Source organism: Notolepis coatsorum, assembly GCF_963971535.1.
Source record: "Notolepis coatsorum genome assembly, chromosome: 1".
Lineage (NCBI taxonomy): Eukaryota > Metazoa > Chordata > Actinopteri > Aulopiformes > Paralepididae > Notolepis > Notolepis coatsorum.
Genome location: NC_140165.1, coordinates 190337351 through 190364474, shown reverse-complemented (window position 1 = coordinate 190364474; position 27124 = coordinate 190337351). Strand labels below are relative to the sequence as shown.

General features: G+C 46.9%; 1 protein-coding gene across 1 annotated transcript in view; it reads left to right on the top strand.

Annotated features, from left to right (window-relative positions):
• The window catches only part of tet1 (tet methylcytosine dioxygenase 1), a gene marked incomplete at both ends in the record, with an annotated part of 81344 nt that overhangs the window by 8659 nt on the left and 45561 nt on the right, over positions 1-27124 (top strand). The window contains 3 exons of the mRNA XM_084308513.1: positions 4577-4667; positions 17997-18090; positions 20338-20546. Of these exons, the coding sequence (XP_084164639.1) occupies positions 4577-4667; positions 17997-18090; positions 20338-20546 (394 nt within the window). The remainder of the gene's footprint in view (positions 1-4576; positions 4668-17996; positions 18091-20337; positions 20547-27124) is intronic.

Here is a 27124-nt window from a genome sequence, read left to right as displayed (position 1 = left end):
ACCCTGACAAACTTCACACACTTTGTTTTTAACAAAGTACTAAATAATTGTATGTTATGTATTAACTGTTTTTAGATGGCTGTGTTGGTGCTGTGATGGACACCTGAATCTCCCCATGGGGATAAATAAAGGTTTTCAATCAATCAATAAGTCTAACCAGCTAGCACTAACGTTAGCTTTTTGTGTTTAGAAAACGTATAAGTTTAGCCAACTTATGAGGCTGTAACTGAGTGGCAAGACAAAAAAATATATATATATATCATTATTTTTAATTTTTTAAGACTAAATCGAGACTAAACGAAGACTAAAATGCTCAGACCTGTCGTTGACTAAAACTGACTAAACGAAAAATAAATGAAGATGACTAAATATGATGAAAACGAAAAAGGAGCATTTGACACATGACTAAGACTAAAACTAAAATGAAAATAGCTGCCAAAATTAACACTGCTTCCCAGTCTAATTTGAAAACACACACCACTAAATACTGTCCTCCTCATCTGAGATCTAATAGCAGATGCTGTCATCCACCGATATTTACATTATATACACATTGAAAAACATAGATTCCTTCACACTGTTTCATAGTCCTTTTACAATAGATAGAATTATAGACAGATAGATAGATAGATATTTTACAGAGGGCAGAGCTTCTGCTGTCTATGATTTGCTTATTTTGAATTCCTTTTCCTGAAGAGGCCTGTAGTTGAATAACTAATGACATTCAAAGGCTACAGATTCTACTCATTACTGAAGTATTAATAATAATTGAGTAGGAAAATAATTTATTACGCTTCCTGATACTATCTTTCTTGAGGTTGGTCTTTATATGCTGTATGTGTGTGTGTGTGTTACAGTGGGTGACAATATTGTCACAAGGAAAGAAGAAATTACCTACCTGGGTTCCATCCTAGAGGAAAATCTTTCCTGTGACAAAATGGCATCCAATGTAATAAAAAAAGTCAACCAACGAACTAGATTCTTGTACCGGATCTCCTCCCTGGTAAACAAGAATACCCTGAAGACTCTGGCAGGAGCACTCATTCAATGGTACTACGACTATGCTTGCACCTCATGGTACCAAAGCACCTCAAAAGCGCTAAAAACAAAATTACAAACATCTCAAAACAAACTGGTCAGACTACTGCTTGACCTGACTCCTAGAACCCACCTCACCCCTGCCCACTTTGACAACCTAGGATGGCTTAGAGTAGACGACAGAGTACAGCAACTTGCAATGGGCCTGGTCTACAAGATACACTACACGACCAAGGTACCCATGTACATGTCAAAATACTTCCCAAAGGTCAGTGAATACCACGATCACAACACCAGAGGGAGCTCCACAAATCATGTTAAACCCAGATTCGGCTCAAACAAGGGACTAAACACGTTTCGCAATTATGCCACAACAATGTGGAACGCCCTACCCAAAGCTGTAAAGGAATGTGGATCCCTACCCACATTCAAAAACACTCTCAAAGAGCACCTACGGGAGGCTGCAATTCGAAACTGGCCCCTACAAATGTCCTAACACAACCCCCTCCAATGTACAGTAAATGACCAAGTATGGTTTTGTCAATATTCCAATGTACAGTTTTGCTTGTACAGTTGTACAGTGTCCCCCACCCACTCCTCCTACCCCCCCCCCCCCCCAACCTCCTCCAATGTACAGTTTCTACGTCAAATGTATATACTCTCTTTTCTGGACTCCTTCTGTATCACAAACAGTACTGTATTTGTAAATCTGGTATGTCATAAATGTATAGATGTAGCAGTACTGACTATCTGTATGTCATGTATGTCATATATGTTATGATGAATTGAAAATGGGGGACCCTGATGTAAACAAGACGAAAGTCTTTCTCTGGTCTGCATCCCCTTAACAATTGTGTGTATTGAGCCGTACTGTATTGTACCCATTCTGCAATCTGTTAAATAAAGTTTTCAATCAATCAATCAATCAATCAATATGTGTGTGTGTGTGTGTGTGTGTGTGTGTGTGTGTGTGTGTGTGTGTGTGTGTGTGTCTCTCTCTCTCTCACACACATGCACACACACACACACACAAAGTTGTGTGCATATAAAAACGTATGGGGTGACAGTGGCTCAGGAGGTAGAGCCGTCGTCTGGTAATCAGAAGGTTCCCGGTTCGATTCCCGCTCCTCCCGGCAGCGTGTCGAGGTGTCCTTGAGCAAGACACTTAACCCCTCACTGGTTTCGACGTGTGAGTGAATTAGAGGCATACGTTGTAAAGTGATATATGAATGGGTTAGGGTTAGGGTTATATATGAATGCAGGGCTTCAGTAAGAACATGACACGGGAACATGATCTAAACTTTGAATCTCAAGCTGGACACGTAGTGGGTTTAACCCTTTAAAGGCTACTGAAACGGTAGCGCAGTATAATGTCTCACGCAGGCAGGGAGTTCCTTAATCACCGATTAAAGACCACTGTGATTTGATTTGATAAGATAATTCTTTATTGTCTGTTGAAACAGAATACAAACGGTAAATGGTGCATTTTTTTTATCCACTTTTTCTCCTTATTTCCTATTTTTCTCCCATCCCAATTTCGTATTATCCAATTCTCCCCTGTCTTGAACGTTGCTCGACTATGCCCCCCACTGGTCGGTTGAGGATAGAAGCCTGGCATCACGTGTTCCCTCCGGTACACGAGGAGGCAGCCTGTCACATCTTTTCACCTGCCAGCGCGGACTCTCAGTGGCGAGGAGTAACACGTGGGAGGCTCACGCTACCCTCGCCACTTCCTGTCTCTGCTGTGCAGGCGTCCCCCAACCGACCTGTAGGGGTCGCTGTCCACAACATCCAATCCCCACCCATCGACTCCCCTCCCACTGACTCTGCCAAATGAGCCAGTACGACGGCCGGCCCAAGCCGGAGGCAGTGCTGAGACTGGGATTCGATACCGGAGTCTCGTGCATTGGTGACGAGCGCAATCTCCGCTACGCCACCCTAAATGGCTGCATTTATAAAGCGCTTTACAATTTTGTTCCTCACATTTTACCCGTTCACTCACACATTCACTCACCGACGGCGGTGCAAGGTGCCAACCTGCTCATCGGGAGCAATTAGGGTTTAAGTGTCTTGCTCAAGGACATTTCGACACGCTTCCCGGGAGGAGCGGGAATCGAACCGGAAACCTCCGGATTACCAGACAACTGCTCTACCTCCCGAGCCACTGTCGTCCCCAGAAATTATTTTGTGTCAGAACACAAGAAAAACAAAAGACAACCATGTTACAGCAGAGACAGACAGACAGACAAGACATCAGATAGACAACCATGTTACAGCAGAGACAGACAGACAGACAAGACATCAGATAGACAACCATGTTACAGCAGAGACAGACAGACAGACAAGACATCAGAGAGACAACCATGTTACAGCAGAGACAGACAGACAGACAAGACATCAGAGAGACAACCATGTTACAGCAGAGACAGACAGACAGACAAGACATCAGATAGACAACCATGTTACAGCAGAGACAGACAGACAGACAAGACATCAGAGAGACAACCATGTTACAGCAGAGACAGACAGACAGACAAGACATCAGAGAGACAACCATGTTACAGCAGAGACAGACAGACAGACATCAGAGAGACAACCATGTTACAGCAGAGACAGACAGACAGACAGACAAGACATCAGAGAGACAACCATGTTACAGCAGAGACAGACAGACAGACAGACAAGACATCAGAGAGACAACCATGTTACAGCAGAGACAGACAGACATACAGACATCAGAGAGACAACCATGTTACAGCAGAGACAGACAGACAGACAAGACATCAGAGAGACAACCATGTTACAGCAGAGACAGACAGACAGACAAGACATCAGAGAGACAACCATGTTACAGCAGAGACAGACAGACAGACAAGACATCAGAGAGACAACCATGTTACAGCAGAGACAGACAGACAGACATCAGAGAGACAACCATGTTACAGCAGAGACAGACAGACAGACATCAGAGAGACAACCATGTTACAGCAGAGACAGACAGACAGACAAGACATCAGAGAGACAACCATGTTACAGCAGAGACAGACAGACAGACAGACAGACAGACAGACAGACATCAGAGAGACAACCATGTTACAGCAGAGACAGACAGACAGACAAGACATCAGAGAGACAACCATGTTACAGCAGAGACAGACAGACAGACAAGACATCAGAGAGACAACCATGTTACAGCAGAGACAGACAGACAGACAAGACATCAGAGAGACAACCATGTTACAGCAGAGACAGACAGACAGACAAGACATCAGAGAGACAATGTAATTAACCCCTTCCTCCCCTCCAAACCAACGTTATTAATTTGCTGTGGCCCAGTGCCATGCGTCTGAGGTGATGTTGTATTACACAGCCCTCTCGTGTGACACAACCCGTGTAGGTTGCTATCCTACGTGTTAAGTAGGCTTTATTGAATGTGGCACAAATTCGTTTTTGAATGTTTTCAGTTTCTCCACTTCTGGGCGGGGGGGGGGGGGTTCCGAGGTCACCGTGGGTAACGATGGCTCCTTTCTTTCTGCAGAGCAAATCGTGGAGAAGGAGGAAGGTCCGTATTACACCCACCTGGGCGCCGGACCCAGCGTGGCCGCGGTCAGGGAGCTGATGGAGAGCAGGTACGGGGACCCGCTGGGGCTTAACCTTTATTTAACATCCCTCCAGGTCACTCAGGTCTGACCTACTGTACCTCCAGGACCTCCTCCCCCCTCAGCCTGCGTCCAGGTCACTCAGGTCTGGCAGCCCAACCCTCCTCTCCACCCCCCGCACCAGGCTGTCGACCTGTTCCACTCTGGGGGCCGTGCCTGTGGAATCAAATCAAATCAAATCAAATGTATCTGTAAGGCCCGACAACACACGTTAATGTCCCCATGGGCCGGACACGTCTTCTTTAAGGCCCGACAACACACGTTATTAATGTCCCCGTGGGGCCGGACACGTCTTCTTTAAGGCCCGACAACACACGTTATTAATGTCCCCATGGGCCGGACACGTCTTCTTTAAGGCCCGACAACACACGTTATTAATGTCCCCATGGGGCCGGACACGTCTTCTTTAAGGCCCGACAACACACGTTATTAATGTCCCCATGGGGCCGGACACGTCTTCTTTAAGGCCCGACAACACACGTTAATGTCCCCATGGGGCCGGACACGTCTTCTTTAAGGCCCGACAACACACGTTATTAATGTCCCCATGGGGCCGGACACGTCTTCTTTAAGGCCCGACAACACACGTTATTAATGTCCCCATGGGGCCGGACACGTCTTCTTTAAGGCCAGACAACACACGTTAATGTCCCCATGGGCCGGACACGTCTTCTTTAAGGCCCGACAACACACGTTAATGTCCCCATGGGCCGGACACGTCTTCTTTAAGGCCCGACAACACACGTTAATGTCCCCATGGGCCGGACACGTCTTCTTTAAGGCCCGACAACACACGTTAATGTCCCCATGGGGCCGGACACGTCTTCTTTAAGGCCCGACAACACACGTTAATGTCCCCATGGGCCGGACACGTCTTCTTTAAGGCCCGACAACACACGTTAATGTCCCCATGGGGCCGGACACGTCTTCTTTAAGGCCCGACAACACACGTTAATGTCCCCATGGGCCGGACACGTCTTCTTTAAGGCCCGACAACACACGTTAATGTCCCCATGGGCCGGACACGTCTTCTTTAAGGCCCGACAACACACGTTAATGTCCCCATGGGGCCGGACACGTCTTCTTTAAGGCCCGACAACACACGTTAATGTCCCCATGGGCCGGACACGTCTTCTTTAAGGCCCGACAACACACGTTATTAATGTCCCCATGGGCCGGACACGTCTTCTTTAAGGCCCGACAACACACGTTAATGTCCCCATGGGCCGGACACGTATTCTTTAAGGCCCGACAACACACGTTAATGTCCCCATGGGCCGGACACGTCTTCTTTAAGGCCCGACAACACACGTTAATGTCCCCATGGGGCCGGACACGTCTTCTTTAAGGCCCGACAACACACGTTAATGTCCCCATGGGCCGGACACGTCTTCTTTAAGGCCCGACAACACACGTTATTAATGTCCCCATGGGGCCGGACACGTCTTCTTTAAGGCCCGACAACACACGTTATTAATGTCCCCATGGGCCGGACACGTCTTCTTTAAACAAGTCAAGAAGAAAACATAACAATAAGTCAAGAATAGAACAAGGACACCATAAGGTCCAACAAAATTTAAAATAAATGCAAATAAATGAAAGAATGCAAGCACTCCCAGACATACCCCACGCGAAGGTAAGGAAAAACTCACTAAAACCTAACAATAGGGAAAAAAGCTCCACAGCCAGTGTGGAGGAGAGAAACCTTAGAAGGGCCGTTCAAGGGGGGATCTCCCTTCTTAGATGTTGGTGATAGTAGTGTTGCAGACGGACAGTTGGTAAGCATGCACTCATGTGTGTGGTGAAACACAGATGAGTGCATGCAATAGCAACTGGACATTTTGAAAGATTAAAGATAGAGCTGATAGCGATAGCAACTGAACATTTTGAAAGATTGAAGATAGAGCTGATAGCAACTGAACATTTTGAAAGATTGAAGATAGAGCTGATAGCGATAGCAACTGAACATTTTGAAAGATTAAAGATAGAGCTGATAGCGAATCTATTTGAGGCACAGAGGCGGCGCAAAGAGGGTCGCATCCTCCCCGTCTTAATCACGGGACATTCAACACTCCGGTCATTGCTCAGGGACAGCCGGAGACAGGGGGATAGGGGGCGGCGCAGAGAGGGTCCTCCCCATCAGCTGCCGGGGTCCATCAAGGCCTCAGTCTGCCTCGCTGCCTTAAAACCCACTTGTTTTACTCTGCCTTCCACTAGGGCAGTTTTTTTTATCTGCTCCTATGTTTTGTTTTGTTTATTTTATTTTATTTTATTTTATTCATTTTAATAGTTTTTATGTTTTAAACCTTTTCATCCTTATCTTTCTATTTTTTATTCATTTGAATGTTTTCTTGTTTTAAACCTTTTTATTCTATTTTTAATTTTGTTTTCCTTCTGCTGTGAAGCACATTGAGACTGAGTTTAACACTTTGCATGCCACGCCCGAGATTTCTCGGGTTTACCCCCCGCGGGTTGAATGCCCACGCCCGAGAATATTCGTTTTATTCGTTTTAATTTTTTTATTAGCGATCTGAAATCATAATATTATTGCATCAAGCGAGTCTGCCGTTGGACATTCAGCTGCCTCAGGCGCTCAGATGTGAAAAAAGCGCCCCCTATCGTCTCCCAGGTGGTAATTCACCCTTTTGGATTGAACTCAATGCAAATGAATGAGAAAAAAAAACCCGGAATCCACGTTTTACTTCTCACTCATGTAACCGGGGTCGATCAGCTCCACTCTGGAGTTTTCAGAGCAGCGGGGATTATGTGTTTTACAGTATACTCGGTTGATCAATAAACATATGGATTTTTTCGAATGGCGATCGGGAATTGGAATAAACCATTTGGATACCATCTGATCTCAGGTAAGGAATCTATGTTATCAGTATTAGGATAATCAGACTCGTTTTCACAGAGATATAAGCTTTTATGTGATTGTGTGTTATCGCTGTTTGACTTTGCGCGCCGTCAGGAAATAGGAGACTCGATTTTCGGCTCGCCGCAAGAGCGTGCGTGCGTACACATATACTATTGATCATCTAGCGTTTATTTGAAAACGATTCATAACATGGCCGAACAATGACAACGTTCTAGAATATTCCAGTAAAAGGCGATTATCATGGAATGTGTTGTTTTTTCCGTGAAATCTAGTGATTTTCAAAATGCTAGAAAACGGAAATGAAGCGATAAAAAAACAATCTGCCACGACAATGTTGACTGGAAAATGAGTCTTTGATAAGCGACGGGGCAGATTAGACACATAGCCATAATTTAAAACATAGATTAGGCGATATTAACGTTAACATTGGAGTGGATGTGGGCATTCAAGGGACTAATAAGAAATTACACTTGGGCAGTGAAAGTGTTAGTGTGCTATATAAATGAAATCTATTATTATTATTATTATTATTATTATTATTATTATTATTATTATTATTATTATTATTATTATTATTATTATTATTATTATTATTATTATTATTATTATTATTATTATTATTTTACCTGGCCAAGGAAGGCAGCAAAAACACGTTGGTTTCAGACAAACACAAACATTAAAACATTCATGTGAGTCCTCTCTCCACACACTACACACTACACACTACACACTACACACTACACACTACACACTACCTACTACACACCACACACTACACACTACACACTACACACTACACACCACACACTACACACTACACACTACACACTACACACTACACACTACACACCACACACCACACACTACACACTACACACTACACACTACACACTACACACTACACACTACACACTACACACTACACACTACACACCACACACCACACACTACACACTACACACTACACACTACACACCACACACTACACACTACACACTACACACTACACACTACACACTACACTCCACACACTACACACTACACACCACACACCACACACCACACACTACACACTACACACTACACACTACACACTACACACTACACACTACACACACTACACACCACACACTACACACCACACACCACACACTACACACTACACACCACACACTACACACTACACACCACACACTACACACTACACACTACACACCACACACTACACACCACACACTACACACCACACACCACACACTACACACTACACACCACACACTACACACTACACACCACACACTACACACTACACACTACACACTACACACTACACACTACACACTACACTCCACACACTACACACTACACACCACACACTACACACTACACACTACACTCCACACACTACACACTACACACTACACACTACACACTACACACTACACACTACACACTACACTCCACACACTACACACTACACACTACACACTACACTCCACACACTACACACTACACACTACACACTACACACTACACACTACACACTACACACTACACACCACACACTACACACCACACACCACACACTACACACTACACACCACACACTACACACTACACACCACACACTACACACTACACACTACACACCACACACTACACACTACACACTACACACTACACACTACACACTACACACCACACACTACACACCACACACCACACACTACACACTACACACCACACACTACACACTACACACCACACACTACACACTACACACTACACACCACACACTACACACCACACACTACACACTACACACCACACACTACACACTACACACTACACACCACACACTACACACCACACACTACACACTACACACTACACACTACACTCCACACACTACACACTACACACTACACACTACACTCCACACACTACACACGTACACACTACACACTACACACTACACACTACACACTACACACTACACACCACACACTACACACCACACACCACACACTACACACTACACACCACACACTACACACTACACACTCACACACTACACACTACACACTACACACCACACACTACACACTACACACCACACACTACACACTACACACTACACACTACACACTACACACTACACACTACACACTACACACCCACACACCACACACTACACACTACACACTACACACCACACACTACACACCACACACTACACACTACACACTACACACTACACACCACACACATACACACTACACACTACACACTACACTCCACACACTACACACTACACACTACACACTACACACTACACACTACACTCCACTACACTACACACCACACACTACACACTACACACTACACACTACACACCACACACTACACACTACACACTACACACTACACACTACACACTACACACTACACACCACACACTACACACTACACACTACACACTACACACTACACACTACACACCACACACTACACACCACACACCACACACTACACACTACACACCACACACTACACACTACACACACCACACACTACACACTACACACACTACACACTACACACTACACACTACACACCACACACTACACACTACACACTACACACCACACACCACACACTACACACTACACACCACACACTACACACTACACACTACACACTACACACCACACACCACACACTACACACCACACACTACACACTACACACTACACACCACACACTACACACCACACACTACACACACTACACACTACACACTACACACTACACACTACACACTACACTCCTACACACTACACACTACACACTACACACTACACACTACACACTACACTCCACACACTACACACTACACACTACACACTACACACTACACACTACACTCTACACACTACACACTACACACCACACACTACACACTACACACTACACTCCACACACTACACACTACACACTACACACTACACACTACACACCACACACTACACACTACACACTACACACTACACACTACACACTACACACTACACACTACACACTACACACACTACACACTACACTCCACACACTACACTACACACCACACACTACACACTACACACTACACACTACACACCACACACTACACACTACACACTACACACTACACACTACACACTACACACCACACACTACACACTACACACTACACACTACACACTACACACTACACACTACACACCACACACTACACACCACACACCACACACTACACACTACACACCACACTACACACACACACTACACACTACACACTACACACTACACACTACACACTACACACCACACACTACACACTACACACTACACACCACACACCACACACTACACACTACACACCACACACTACACACTACACACCACACACCACACACTACACACTACACACCACACACTACACACCACACACACACACTACACACCACACACTACACACTACACACTACACACCACACACTACACACACACACTACACACTACACACTACACACTACACACTACACACTACACACTACACTCCACACACTACACACTACACACTACACACTACACACTACACACTCCACACACTACACACTACACACTACACACTACACACTACACACTACACTCCACACACTACACACTACACACCACACACTACACACTACACACTACACCACACACTACACACTACACACTACACACTACACACTACACACTACACACTACACACTACACTCCACACACTACACACTACACACTACACACTACACTCCACACACTACACACTACACACTACACACTACACACTACACACTACACACCACACACTACACACTACACACTACACACTACACTCCACACACTACACACTACACACTACACACTACACACTACACACTACACTCCACACACTACACTACACACCACACACTACACACTACACACTACACACTACACACTACACACTACACACCACACACTACACACCACACACTACACACTACACACCACACACTACACACTACACACTACACACTACACACTACACACTACACACCACACACTACACACACACACTACACACTACACACTACACACTACACACCACACACTACACACTACACACTACACACTACACACTACACACCACACACTACACACCACACACTACACACTACACACTACACACTACACTCCACACACTACACACTACACACTACACACTACACACTACACTCCACACACTACACTACACACCACACACTACACACTACACACTACACACTACACACTACACACTACACACCACACACTACACACTACACACTACACACTACACACTACACTACACACCACACACTACACACCACACACTACACACTACACACCACACACCACACACTACACACTACACACTACACACTACACACCACACACTACACACTACACACTACACACTACACACTACACACCACACACTACACACTACACACTACACACTACACACTACACACTACACACCACACACTACACACTACACACTACACACTACCCACTACACACTACACTCCACACACTACACACTACACACTACACACCACACACTACACACTACACACTACACACCACACACTACACACTACACACCACACACTACACACTACACACTACACACTACACACTACACACTACACACTACACACCACACACTACACACTACACACTACACACTACACTACACACCACACACTACACACCACACACTACACACTACACACTACACACTACACTCCACACACTACACACTACACACTACACTCCACACACTACACTACACACCACACACTACACACTACACACTACACACTACACACTACACACTACACACCACACACTACACACTACACACTACACACTACACACTACACTACACACCACACACTACACACCACACACTACACACTACACACTACACACTACACACCACACACTACACACTACACACTACACACCACACACTACACACTACACACCACACACTACACACTACACACTACACACTACACACTACACACTACACACCACACACCACACACTACACACTACACACTACACACCACACACTACACACTACACACCACACACTACACACTACACACTACACACTACACACTACACACTACACACTACACACCACACACTACACACTACACACTACACACTACACACTACACACTACACACTACACACAGTGAGATGGAAGAACACGGTGTAAACAATACAATTAACTGAATATAAAAATATGAGTAAAACGTAGTTAACGAACCTGAGAGGGTGCTGTGCCCCAACGAACCTGAGAGGGTGCTGTACCCCAACGAACCTGAGAGGGTGCTGTGCCCCAACGAACCTGAGAGGGTGCTGTGCCCCAACGAACCTGAGAGGGTGCTGTACCCCAACGAACCTGAGAGGGTGCTGTGCCCCAACGAACCTGAGAGGGTGCTGTGCCCCAACGAACCTGAGAGGGCGCTGTGCCCCAACGAACCTGAGAGGGTGCTGTGCCCCAACGAACCTGAGAGGGTGCTGTGCCCCAACGAACCTGAGAGGGTGCTGTGCCCCAACGAACCTGAGAGGGTGCTGTGCCCCAACGAACCTGAGAGGGTGCTGTGCCCCAACGAACCTGAGAGGGTGCTGTGCCCCAACGAACCTGAGGGGGCGCTGTGCCCCAACGAACCTGAGAGGGTGCTGTGCCCCAACGAACCTGAGAGGGGTGCCATCTGGAGGGTCAGGGCAGGGTCACCAGGGTCAGGGCGGGGTCACCAGGGTCAGGGCGGGGTCACCAGGGTCAGGGCGGGGTCACCAGGGTCAGGGCGGGGTCACCAGGGTCAGGGCGGGGTCACCAGGGTCAGGGCAGGGTCACCAGGGTCAGGGCGGGGTCACCAGGGTCAGGGCGGGGTCACCAGGGTCAGGGCGGGGTCACCAGGGTCAGGGCGGGGTCACCCCAGGGTCAGGACAGGGTCAGGACAGGGTCACCAAGGCAACCAGGTTAGGGTTAGGGGGCTAACAGGGGCTAAGTTTAGTCACATGACCACGGGGCTCGTTCCTAAACGGCTTCTGAGGAGGGAGGACATGTCAGTTCCTCTTCTGTCCAGCGGGGGCCTGGTCTAGTGGGAGAGTGAGACATGTCAGTTCCTCTTCTGTCCAGCGGGGGCCTGGTCTAGTGGGAGAGTGAGACGTGCACAAGGGTACCAGTCAGTTCCTCTTCTGTCCAGCGGGGGCCTGGTCTAGTGGGAGAGTGAGACGTGCACAAGGGTACCAGTCAGTTCCTCTTCTGTCCAGCGGGGGCCTGGTCTAGTGGGAGAGTGAGACGTGTCAGTTCCTCTTCTGTCCAGCGGGGGCCTGGTCTAGTGGGAGAGTGAGACGTGTCAGTTCCTCTTCTGTCCAGCGGGGGCCTGGTCTAGTGGGAGAGTGAGACGTGTCAGTTCCTCTTCTGTCCAGCGGGGGCCTGGTCTAGTGGGAGAGTGAGACGTGTCAGTTCCTCTTCTGTCCAGCGGGGGCCTGGTCTAGTGGGAGAGTGAGACGTGTCAGTTCCTCTTCTGTCCAGCGGGGGCCTGGTCTAGTGGGAGAGTGAGACGTGTCAGTTCCTCTTCTGTCCAGCGGGGGCCTGGTCTAGTGGGAGAGTGAGACGTGCACAAGGTACCAGTCCAACCCTTTTCTTTAGCTGCATATAGTTTGGTAGGGTTAAATAAAGCCCCCCCCCCCCCCCCCACCTAGATACAATGTTCAGTTAACTGTGTTGTACTGTTGTAAGAGTGTGGAACAGTAATGTGTGTAATATACTGTATCTCAGTTAACTGTGTTGTACTGTTGTAAGAGTGTGGAACAGTAATGTGTGTAATATACTGTATCTCAGGTAACTGTGTTGTACTGTTGTAAGAGTGTGGAACAGTAATGTGTGTAATATACTGTATCTCAGTTAACTGTGTTGTACTGTTGTAAGAGTGTGGAACAGTAATGTGTGTAATATACTGTATCTCAGGTAACTGTGTTGTACTGTTGTAAGAGTGTGGAACAGTAATGTGTGTAATATACTGTATCTCAGGTAACTGTGTTGTACTGTTGTAAGAGTGTGGAACAGTAATGTGTGTAATATACTGTATCTCAGGTAACTGTGTTGTACTGTTGTAAGAGTGTGGAACAGTAATGTGTGTAATATACTGTATCTCAGGTAACTGTGTTGTACTGTTGTAAGAGTGTGGAACAGTAATGTGTGTAATATACTGTATCTCAGGTAACTGTGTTGTACTGTTGTAAGAGTGTGGAACAGTAATGTGTGTAATATACTGTATCTCAGGTAACTGTGTTGTACTGTTGTAAGAGTGTGGAACAGTAATGTGTGTAATATACTGTGTTGTACTGTTGTAAGAGTGTGGAACAGTAATGTGTGTAATATACTGTGTTGTACTGTTGTAAGAGTGTGGAACAGTAATGTGTGTAATATACTGTATCTCAGGCGGTATGTTGTAAGAGTGTGGAACAGTAATGTGTGTAATATACTGTATCTCAGGGTTAGGGTTAGGGTTAGGGTTAACTGTGTTGTACTGTTGTAAGAGTGTGGAACAGTAATGTGTGTAATATACTGTATCTCAGGCGGTATGATCATCGTCACCAGATGAATTCTGCCCAACAAGGATCTGTTCATTTTAGACCAGTTCTGTAACAGATTCAATATTTTGAATGTTGGGAGATTATATTAGATGCCATTATCTCATTCAGACGCGCTGTTAGTTTAATCCCCAGATATTTGTTTGTGTGTTTATTCATGGGTCCCCATTAGTCCACACCCATGCTGGGGTCCGAACACACAACCTACAACAGTACAGTACATTACAGTGACAAAAAAACAATAAAAACATAAGAAACACCTTAGCCTAAGCACATCCTCAATATCTTCAAAATATTAAAAAAAAAAAAAAAAAACACACAAAGGCTCCAACCACAAATACAATATTACTAACTAAACTAACAATACTAACTAAATAAATCAGTAACTCAACTGTATTTCACCATTCATAACAGCATCCTTCAACTTTTTTTTTTTTTTTATCTACTTTTTCTCCCATTTTCTATTTTTCTCCCGTCCCCAATTTCGTATCGTCCAATTCTACCCTCCCCTGTCTCGAACGTTGCTAGACCATGCCTCCCACTGGTCGGCTGCAATGTGGACCAAGCCTTGCATCACCCGTCCCCTCCGGTACTCGAGGAGGCAGCCGTCGCATCTTTTCACCTGCACAGCGCCATCTCTCAGCGGTGAGGGTCTGCGTGGGGGAGGGGCACGCCGCCCCCGTCGCTTCCTGATTCCTGATACAACCGACCTGTAGGAGTCGCTGTCCACAACGTCCGATCCCCACCCACCAGCTTCCCACCCCCTAACACTGCCAATTGTATTAGTATGAACGACCAGCCAAGCTGGTAGCAACGCCGAGAGCTGGGCTCGAACCCAGCATCTCCTGCATTAGTGGCGAGCGCCTTGCCCACTGCGCCACTTAGCCGCCCCATCCTTCAACTTATTTTTTAAAGTAAATGTGTTGCTGATCATCTTCATCATCACAGGTCTACAGTTCCAGTTTGCAGCAGCTCCATACATCACGGTTCTCTTCAGTGCATTTGTTCTTGGTAGAGGTCGAGTAAAGTGAAGACCCACGGCTAGTATCGGTGGGTTGTAGTTCTGACAACCAAGACTTAGGTTTACCAATTTTATAAATATTAAACAGAAATGTTTAAAGCTCTATCTTTAATCTTTCAAAATGTTCAGTTGCTATTGCATGCACTCATCTGTGTTTCACCACACACATGAGTGCATGCTTACCAACTGTCCGTCTGCAACACTACTATCACCGACATCTAAGAAGGGAGATCCCCCCTTGAACGGCCCTTCTAAGGTTTCTCTCCTCCACACTGCATGTGGAGCTTTTTTCCCTATTGTTAGGTTTTAGTGAGTTTTTCCTTACCTTCGCGTGGGGTATGTCTGGGAGTGCTCGCATTCTTTCATTTATTTGCATGTATCTTAAATTTTGTTGGACCTTATGGTGTTCTTGTTCTGTTCTAGACTTATTGTTATGTTTTCTTCTTGACTTGTTTAAAGAAGACCTGTACGGCCCATGGGGACATTAACGTGTGTTGTCGGGCCTTATAAATAAATTTGATTTGATTTGATTTGATTTATGCTACGGGGGAGGGGAGAATTGGAAACTCGAAATTGGGATGGGAGAAAAATAGAAAAATAAGAAGAAAAAGTGGATAAAAAAATTACAATAATCACGCCCCAACAACTCGGCCTCTCTAACCTGCTCAATAGCAGCACCATTCAACACAATATTTAGTTCCTGATCCGTTCTTAATTTATTTCTAGAGGCCAGCGTGATAGTCTTTGTTTTTGAAACATTTAACTTTAACTTGTTTTCAGTAACCACACACACACACACACACACACACACACAGACACACACACACACACACACACACACACACACGCACACACACACACACACACACACACACACACACACACACACACACACGAACACAGACCCTGCGAGTCACAACAGGAAACACCCAGGGCTGAGACGAGGCGAGAGGCCCAGGATGTGACGACCTGTTTCAACAGACTGCTGCTCAACACACCCAGAGGAGAAGTGAAGATCAGGAAGGCAGCAGGACCGGACGGTATCCCCGGCCGCGTCCTAAAAGTCTGTGCCGACCAACTGGCCCCGGTATTCACTGACATATTTAACCTGTCCTTAGAACAGGCTGTCATCCCCACCTGTCTGAAGAAGTCCACCATCATCCCTGTACCCAAAAAATCCAAGCCTGCTTGCCTCAACGTCTACCGCCCTGTAGCCCTCACCTCCATAGCCATGAAGTGCTTTGAGAAGCTAGTAAAGGGCTACATCTGCTCCTCCCTCCCCATCAACCTGGACCCCCTGCAATTTGCATACCGCCCCAACAGGTCCACGGAGGACGCCATAGCCCATGTGCTGCACACAGCAGCATCACACCTGGACAAGAGGCAGGGGAACTATGTGTAGTGTGGCAGTGAAAGGGTTAATGTAACACCAGTGCCGTGCCCATTAGGGGGCGTGGCCGTTCTGAGGTATTGCTGCTGGCAGCGTTGCCGAGGGGGGGGCGTGTCTGTTTGGAGTGTGTGTAGCCAATCAGAACGCGTGTCCGTTTCGAAGCGGTGACGGATTGCTTTGCCCCTTTTATGGAAATCCAGCCCGCAGCGTCTTGGAGACCCACTGCTGGCAGCGCTTATCATTCTCTCATATTCCGGTGTGTTCTCTCTGTTTCCCCAGGTATGGAGAGAAAGGGAAGGCGGTCAGGGTGGAGGTGGTGGTCTACACGGGGAAGGAGGGCAAGAGCTCCCAGGGCTGCCCCATCGCCAAGTGGGTGAGTAGTGTGTCTGTGAACCCCAGGGCTGCCCCCTCGCCAGGTGGGTGAGTAGTGTGTCTGAGCCCCAGGGCTGCCCCATCTCCAGGTGGGTGAGTAGTGTGTCTGTGAACCCCAGGGCTGCCCCCTCTCCAGGTGGGTAGTGTGTCTGTGAGCCCCAGGGCTGCCCCATCGCCAGGTGGGTGAGTAGTGTGTCTGTGAGCCCCAGGGCTGCCCCCTCGCCAGGTGGGTAGTGTGTCTGTGAACCCCAGGGCTGCCCCCTCGCCAGGTGGGTGAGTAGTGTGTCTGTGAGCCCCAGGGCTGCCCCCTCGCCAGGTGGGTGAGTAGTGTGTCTGTGAACTCCAGGGCTGCCCCCTCGCCAGGTGGGTGAGTAGTGTGTCTGTGAGCCCCAGGGCTGCCCCCTCGCCAGGTGGGTGAGTAGTGTGTCTGTGAACTCCAGGGCTGTCCCCTCGCCAGGTGGGTGAGTAGTGTGTCTGTGAACCCCAGGGCTGCCCCATCTCCAGGTGGGTGAGTAGTGTGTCTGTGAGCCCCAGGGCTGCCCCATCTCCAGGTGGGTGAGTAGTGTGTCTGAGCCCCAGGGCTGCCCCCTCGCCAGGTGGGTGAGTAGTGTGTCTGTGAGCCCCAGGGCTGCCCCATCTCCAGGTGGGTGAGTAGTGTGTCTGAGCCCCAGGGCTGCCCCCTCGCCAGGTGGGTGAGTAGTGTGTCTGTGAGCCCCAGGGCTGCCCCATCTCCAGGTGGGTGAGTAGTGTGTCTGTGAGCCCCAGGGCTGCCCCATCGCCAGGTGGGTGAGTAGTGTGTCTGAGCCCCAGGGCTGCCCCATCTCCAGGTGGGTGAGTAGTGTGTCTGTGAGCCCCAGGGCTGCCCCCTCTCCAGGTGGGTGAGTAGTGTGTCTGTGAGCCCCAGGGCTGCCCCATCTCCAGGTGGGTGAGTAGTGTGTCTGTGAGCCCCAGGGCTGCCCCCTCTCCAGGTGGGTGAGTAGTGTGTCTGTGAGCCCCAGGGCTGCCCCATCGCCAGGTGGGTGAGTAGTGTGTCTGACCACGCACCGCTGGATCCCTGCAGCGTGTCCACGGAGGAATGCATCTTCTAACTGTAATAACTGTAATGTGTTGAAGTGATTGTGTGTCATGCGCGTTATTAAGTGTGTGTGTGTGTGTGTGTGTGTGTGTGTGTGTGTGTGGTTTATCTTCCGAGGTCAGGGGTCAGTGGGTTTGCAGCGATTCATTTACATTTACATTTAGTCATTTAGCTGAAACGCTTTTATCCAAAGCGACTTACAAGTTCTGTACGACAGGTCATCAGGAAGGGTACAACTCTATCAGCTGAGTAACAATGTTCATCAAAGGGTTGCGTGTTACAGTGTAGGTTAGTTTATTAGGACAAGTGCACGACAGTAAGGTTAGTTAGGGTTAGAGTTTTTATTTTTCGTGTGTCTTTAGTCGACGGCGAAAGGTGAACTCGTCCCAGTTCTTTTTTCGATACCGTCGTAACCGTAAAGAGAAGAAGCATTTACAGCGTAAAAGAGTTATGCATTTGCTTTTTCTTTTGTAGCAGCAAATACCCCCCCCCCCCCCCCCCCCCCCCTCTTTGTCCGAACTAAGGAAGCGACAGTTGTGATTGGAGGATCGGGAAAAGAGGGGGCGGGGTTTGAGATCAGGGTCAATTAGATTAGATTAAAATGTTTGGTCTTTAAACAGGTCTAAATACCAACCACTGCTCAGTGTGATGGCCGGCCTTGGGTACAGGTGTAGATATAGTGTACTCGTGTTCGGAAGTCTCGGCCATGTACACAAATGCACCATGACCGGTCTGAGAATTGCTGCAATGTCTAAAGGAAAAGCCAAACAAATGGCCAAATAATATTGCTCTGTCTCAGCTATTATTGGCAGCTTAGCCGCGTGGAGAAGGAGGTGCTATGTGTCCCTTAAGTGTTCAGTGCTGCTTGGCCCCGATATACATTTGATTCCCTGTTTATGTGATATCATTTGTGGAACCAAATAATAAAGTATTCATGTGTGTGTGTGTGTTATTGTCTGTGTGTCTGTGTGCGTGTGTGTGTGTGTTATTGTCTGTGTGTGTGTGTGTCTGTGTGTGTGTTATTGTCTGTGTCTCTGTGTGTGTGTGTGTGTGTGTCTCTGTGTGTGTGTGTGTGTGTGTGTGTGTGTGTGTGTGTCTCTGTGTGTGTGTGTGTGTGTGTGTCTCTGTGTGTGTGTGTGTGTGTCTGTGTCTCTGTGTGTGTGTGTGTGCCAGGTGATCCGGCGTGGCAGCGAGCAGGAGAAGCTCCTGGTTCTGGTCCGACAGCGCGCGGGTCACCGCTGCCACAGCGCCGTGCTGGTCATCCTGATCCTGGCCTGGGAGGGCGTGCCGCGGCCCGAGGCCGACCGCCTCTACCGGGAGCTCACGCAGACGCTGTGCCGCTACGGCGCGCCCACCGGCCGGCGCTGCGCCCTCAACGAGGAGTGAGTGCCCCCCCCCCCCCCCCCCGTTCGACCTTCAGCTCCTTCTACTGGATTTCATCATATTTATTTTTATTCATTATTTACCACATTTCATACAGCCGTGTGTGCAGCCGGTTCTAATTGGCTTTGCCCCGAGCGAGGCTCGAACCCCCGGTCTCCCGCGCCGCGGGCGACATCGCTGACCGCTAGACCAAGAGGTGAACTCACCGTTTAAAGGGGGAGTGAGTTTAACTTGCAGTACCGCTAACGTCCACAGTCACTTCACAACACTTTGAAGTCCATCGTGACTGTGGACGTTAGCGGTACCTCCGTTACATAAGTATAGACCTGTTCTCTGTCCACGTCAGACTCAGTGTCTATAGACCTGTTCTCTGTCCACGTCAGACTCAGTGTCTATAGACCTGTTCTCTGTCCACGTCAGACTCAGTGTCTATAGACCTGTTCTCTGTCCACGTCAGACTCAGTGTCTATAGACCTGTTCTCTGTCCACGTCAGACTCAGTGTCTATAGACCTGTTCTCTGTCCACGTCAGACTCAGTGTCTATAGACCTGTTCTCTGTCCACGTCAGACTCAGTGTCTATAGACCTGTTCTCTGTCCACGTCAGACTCAGTGTCTATAGACCTGTTCTCTGTCCACGTCAGACTCAGTGTCTATAGACCTGTTCTCTGTCCACGTCAGACTCAGTGTCTATAGACCTGTTCTCTGTCCACGTCAGACTCAGTGTCTATATAGACCTGTTCTCTGTCCACGTCAGACTCAGTGTCTATAGACCTGTTCTCTGTCCACGTCAGACTCAGTGTCTATAGACCTGTTCTCTGTCCACGTCAGACTCAGTGTCTATAGAGCTGTTCTCTGTCCACGTCAGACTCAGTGTCTATAGACCTGTTCTCTGTCCACGTCAGACTCAGTGTCTATAGACCTGTTCTCTGTCCACGTCAGACTCAGTGTCTATAGACCTGTTCTCTGTCCACGTCAGACTCAGTGTCTATAGACCTGTTCTCTGTCCACGTCAGACTCAGTGTCTATAGACCTGTTCTCTGTCCACGTCAGACTCAGTGTCTATAGACCTGTTCTCTGTCCACGTCAGACTCAGTGTCTATAGACCTGTTCTCTGTCCACGTCAGACTCAGTGTCTATAGACCTGTTCTCTGTCCACGTCAGACTCAGTGTCTATAGACCTGTTCTCTGTCCACGTCAGACTCAGTGTCTATAGACCTGTTCTCTGTCCACGTCAGACTCAGTGTCTATAGACCTGTTCTCTGTCCACGTCAGACTCAGTGTCTATAGACCTGTTCTCTGTCCACGTCAGACTCAGTGTCTATAGACCTGTTCTCTGTCCACGTCAGACTCAGTGTCTATAGACCTGTTCTCTGTCCACGTCAGACTCAGTGTCTATAGACCTGTTCTCTGTCCATGTCAGACTCAGTGTCTATAGACCTGTTCTCTGTCCACGTCAGACTCAGTGTCTATAGACCTGTTCTCTGTCCACGTCAGACTCAGTGTCTATAGACCTGTTCTCTGTCCACGTCAGACTCAGTGTCTATAGACCTGTTCTCTGTCCACGTCAGACTCAGTGTCTATAGACCTGTTCTCTGTTATACATCAGACTCAGTGTCTATAGACCTGTTCTCTGTCCACGTCAGACTCAGTGTCTATAGACCTGTTCTCTGTCCACGTCAGACTCAGTGTCTATAGACCTGTTCTCTGTCCACGTCAGACTCAGTGTCTATAGACCTGTTCTCTGTCCACGTCAGACTCAGTGTCTATAGAGCTGTTCTCTGTCCACGTCAGACTCAGTGTCTATAGACCTGTTCTCTGTCCACGTCAGACTCGGTGTCTATAGACCTGTTCTCTGTCCAGTACGTCAGACTCAGTGTCTATAGACCTGTTCTCTGTCCACGTCAGACTCAGTGTCTATAGACCTGTTCTCTGTCCACGTCAGACTCAGTGTCTATAGACCTGTTCTCTGTCCACGTCAGACTCAGTGTCTATAGACCTGTTCTCTGTCCACGTCAGACTCAGTGTCTATAGACCTGTTCTCTGTCCACGCAGACTCAGTGTCTATAGACCTGTTCTCTGTCCACGTCAGACTCAGTGTCTATAGACCTGTTCTCTGTCCACGTCAGACTCAGTGTCTATAGACCTGTTCTCTGTCCACGTCAGACTCAGTGTCTATAGACCTGTTCTCTGTCCACGTCAGACTCAGTGTCTATAGACCTGTTCTCTGTCCACGTCAGACTCCGTGTCTATAGACCTGTTCTCTGTCCACGTCAGACTCAGTGTCTATAGACCTGTTCTCTGTCCACGTCAGACTCAGTGTCTATAGACCTGTTCTCTGTCCACATCAGACTCAGTGTCTATAGACCTGTTCTCTGTCCAGTACGTCAGACTCAGTGTCTATAGACCTGTTCTCTGTCCACGTCAGACTCAGTGTCTATAGACCTGTTCTCTGTCCACGTCAGACTCAGTGTCTATAGACCTGTTCTCTGTCCACGTCAGACTCAGTGTCTATAGACCTGTTCTCTGTCCACGCAGACTCAGTGTCTATAGAGCTGTTCTCTGTCCACGTCAGACTCAGTGTCTATAGACCTGTTCTCTGTCCACGTCAGACTCAGTGTCTATAGACCTGTTCTCTGTCCACGTCAGACTCAGTGTCTATAGACCTGTTCTCTGTCCACGTCAGACTCAGTGTCTATAGACCTGTTCTCTGTCCATGTCAGACTCAGTGTCTATAGACCTGTTCTCTGTCCACGTCAGACTCAGTGTCTATAGACCTGTTCTCTGTCCACGTCAGACTCAGTGTCTATAGACCTGTTCTCTGTCCACGTCAGACTCAGTGTCTATAGACCTGTTCTCTGTCCACGTCAGACTCAGTGTCTATAGACCTGTTCTCTGTTATACATCAGACTCAGTGTCTATAGACCTGTTCTCTGTCCACGTCAGACTCAGTGTCTATAGACCTGTTCTCTGTTATACATCAGACTCAGTGTCTATAGACCTGTTCTCTGTCCACGTCAGACTCAGTGTCTATAGACCTGTTCTCTGTCCACGTCAGACTCAGTGTCTATAGACCTGTTCTCTGTCCACGTCAGACTCAGTGTCTATAGACCTGTTCTCTGTCCACGTCAGACTCAGTGTCTATAGAGCTGTTCTCTGTCCACGTCAGACTCAGTGTCTATAGACCTGTTCTCTGTCCACGTCAGACTCGGTGTCTATAGACCTGTTCTCTGTCCAGTACGTCAGACTCAGTGTCTATAGACCTGTTCTCTGTCCACGTCAGACTCAGTGTCTATAGACCTGTTCTCTGTCCACGTCAGACTCAGTGTCTATAGACCTGTTCTCTGTCCACGTCAGACTCAGTGTCTATAGACCTGTTCTCTGTCCACGTCAGACTCAGTGTCTATAGACCTGTTCTCTGTCCACGCAGACTCAGTGTCTATAGACCTGTTCTCTGTCCACGTCAGACTCAGTGTCTATAGACCTGTTCTCTGTCCACGTCAGACTCAGTGTCTATAGACCTGTTCTCTGTCCACGTCAGACTCAGTGTCTATAGACCTGTTCTCTGTCCACGTCAGACTCAGTGTCTATAGACCTGTTCTCTGTCCACGTCAGACTCCGTGTCTATAGACCTGTTCTCTGTCCACGTCAGACTCAGTGTCTATAGACCTGTTCTCTGTCCACGTCAGACTCAGTGTCTATAGACCTGTTCTCTGTCCACATCAGACTCAGTGTCTATAGACCTGTTCTCTGTCCAGTACGTCAGACTCAGTGTCTATAGACCTGTTCTCTGTCCACGTCAGACTCAGTGTCTATAGACCTGTTCTCTGTCCACGTCAGACTCAGTGTCTATAGACCTGTTCTCTGTCCACGTCAGACTCAGTGTCTATAGACCTGTTCTCTGTCCACGCAGACTCAGTGTCTATAGACCTGTTCTCTGTCCACGTCAGACTCAGTGTCTATAGACCTGTTCTCTGTCCACGTCAGACTCAGTGTCTATAGACCTGTTCTCTGTCCACGTCAGACTCAGTGTCTATAGACCTGTTCTCTGTCCACGTCAGACTCAGTGTCTATAGACCTGTTCTCTGTCCACGTCAGACTCAGTGTCTATAGACCTGTTCTCTGTCCACGTCAGACTCAGTGTCTATAGACCTGTTCTCTGTCCACGTCAGACTCAGTGTCTATAGACCTGTTCTCTGTCCACGTCAGACTCAGTGTCTATAGACCTGTTCTCTGTCCACGTCAGACTCAGTGTCTATAGACCTGTTCTCTGTCCACGTCAGACTCAGTGTCTATAGACCTGTTCTCTGTCCACGTCAGACTCAGTGTCTATAGACCTGTTCTCTGTCCACGTCAGACTCAGTGTCTATAGACCTGTTCTCTGTCCACGTCAGACTCAGTGTCTATAGACCTGTTCTCTGTCCACGTCAGACTCAGCGTCTATAGACCTGTTCTCTGTCCACGTCAGACTCAGTGTCTATAGACCTGTTCTCTGTCCACGTCAGACTCAGTGTCTATAGAGCTGTGTGTCTAAGACAATAAGAATAACAATAAGACAATAAGATAATAATAATAATAATTTTCTTCTATTCACTCTGCTGTCCACGTCTACCAGCTTGCAAGGACCTGCTGTGTCCTTTATATAAATATAAATCAATTATATATTTATATTTACCCCATATATATATATATATCCATATCTGTCTGAATACACCTGCATATAATCCATAAAACTCTGTATGTTAGCATCTACAATAATCCTGTATATATACCGTATATATATATATAAATGTTTACCGTATATATACAGTATATATCCACATTATATCTGTACATACCTGCATATAATATCTATATCTGTACATATCTCTTATATATATCCATATCTGTCTGAATACACCTGCATATAATCCATAAAACTCTGTATGTTAGCATCTACAATAATCCTGTATATATACCGTATATATATATATAAATTTTTACCGTATATATACAGTATATATCCACATTATATCTGTACATACCTGCATATAATATCTATATCTGTACATATCCCTTACCTACTCTTACTAGTTACACTGCTGGCCAGTATGACTTACTACCATAGTGTCTTTATACCTGTATCACTGTACATATTAATTAGGGATGTCCGATATTATCGGCCTACCGATATTATCGGCCGATATCGGCATTAAAATGTGATATCGGAAAATATCGGTATCGGTTTTCAATTTTCTTTTTTTTTTTTACATTTTTATAACCTCTATTTACTATATCTATATCAGCGTTTCCGTTAGCCGGTAATTACCGGTATTTTACCGGCAAAATCTGTTTAAGTCCGACATATTTTATCTCTCCGGTCTTAATGTCCGGTGAAAATAATTCCCTGAGTCTAAGCACAATTTGATTATTTGAATTGTATTAAAATAGGCTAAAATTAAATAGCCTATGCGATGAACGAAACGATCATTACATTTGTTTCCTCGTTGCTTCTAATAATGACAACGACGTTGTCGGCGAGAGCTTAGTGCTGGGTGTGCGGACTTTTCTGAAGCTGTAGAGCCGCAGTACCAGCAGTACAATGCAATATTCCAGCAGTACTCCAATTCAGCCATTTTCAGCCAATGTTGGGTGGGGGGCGCTGTTGTGCGGTTCCCAGAAAAGAGCCAATAACAGCTGAACAGCTTCTCTGCAGCGCCATACTCTTTGCAAATAAGTCGTTGCGAGGTGGAGAGAGTCGTCACGCAAACCCACGATAATGTTGCCGTCTCTCTGCTTTCTCAGTTCTTCGCTTGATATAATTAATACAAATGTCCAATATAACGGAATTCGTTAGCTCATAAAAATGTGATTATAACAGACTGCTGTTTAGTGTCGGACCGACTGCGTATCGGTCTATTTTATTTCAAGTCAGCAGCAGCACGGAGTATCGAGGGACTTATTTTATTTGGAATATATTAATGACTGTATACGTGAAGTTGAACATTATGATATGTGTGACGTGTCTGATACAACGAGGTGAAGCGATGTCGACTCGAGATTCATTTGGGGGTGCGTGTGACAGAGCTGCTGCAGCGGGAGCTTGATGCTGGTAGCGTATCGCACTAACTTGAGAGGCGAGAGATAGTAATTTGATTCTGCAAATCAATTTCTCATTCTTCGCTTGATGTAATTAATACACATGTCCAATTATAACGGAATTCGTTAGCTCATAAAAATGTGATTATAATAGACTGCTGTTTAAAACTCTGACCGGAATATCTCGAATATGTCCGGTGATAGAAATCTTGCAGGACACTCAGACCGGCACGAATATGTTCTAACGGAAACGCTGATCTATATGTGTACATATCCCTTACCTACTCTTACTAGTTACTATATCTATATCTGTACATATCCCTTACCTACTCTTACTAGTTACTATATCTATATCTGTACATATCTCTTACCTACTCTTACTAGTTACTATATCTATATCTGTACATATCTCTTACCTACTCTTACTAGTTACTATATCTATATCTGTACATATCCCTTACCTACTCTTACTAGTTACTATATCTATATTATATTAGGGAT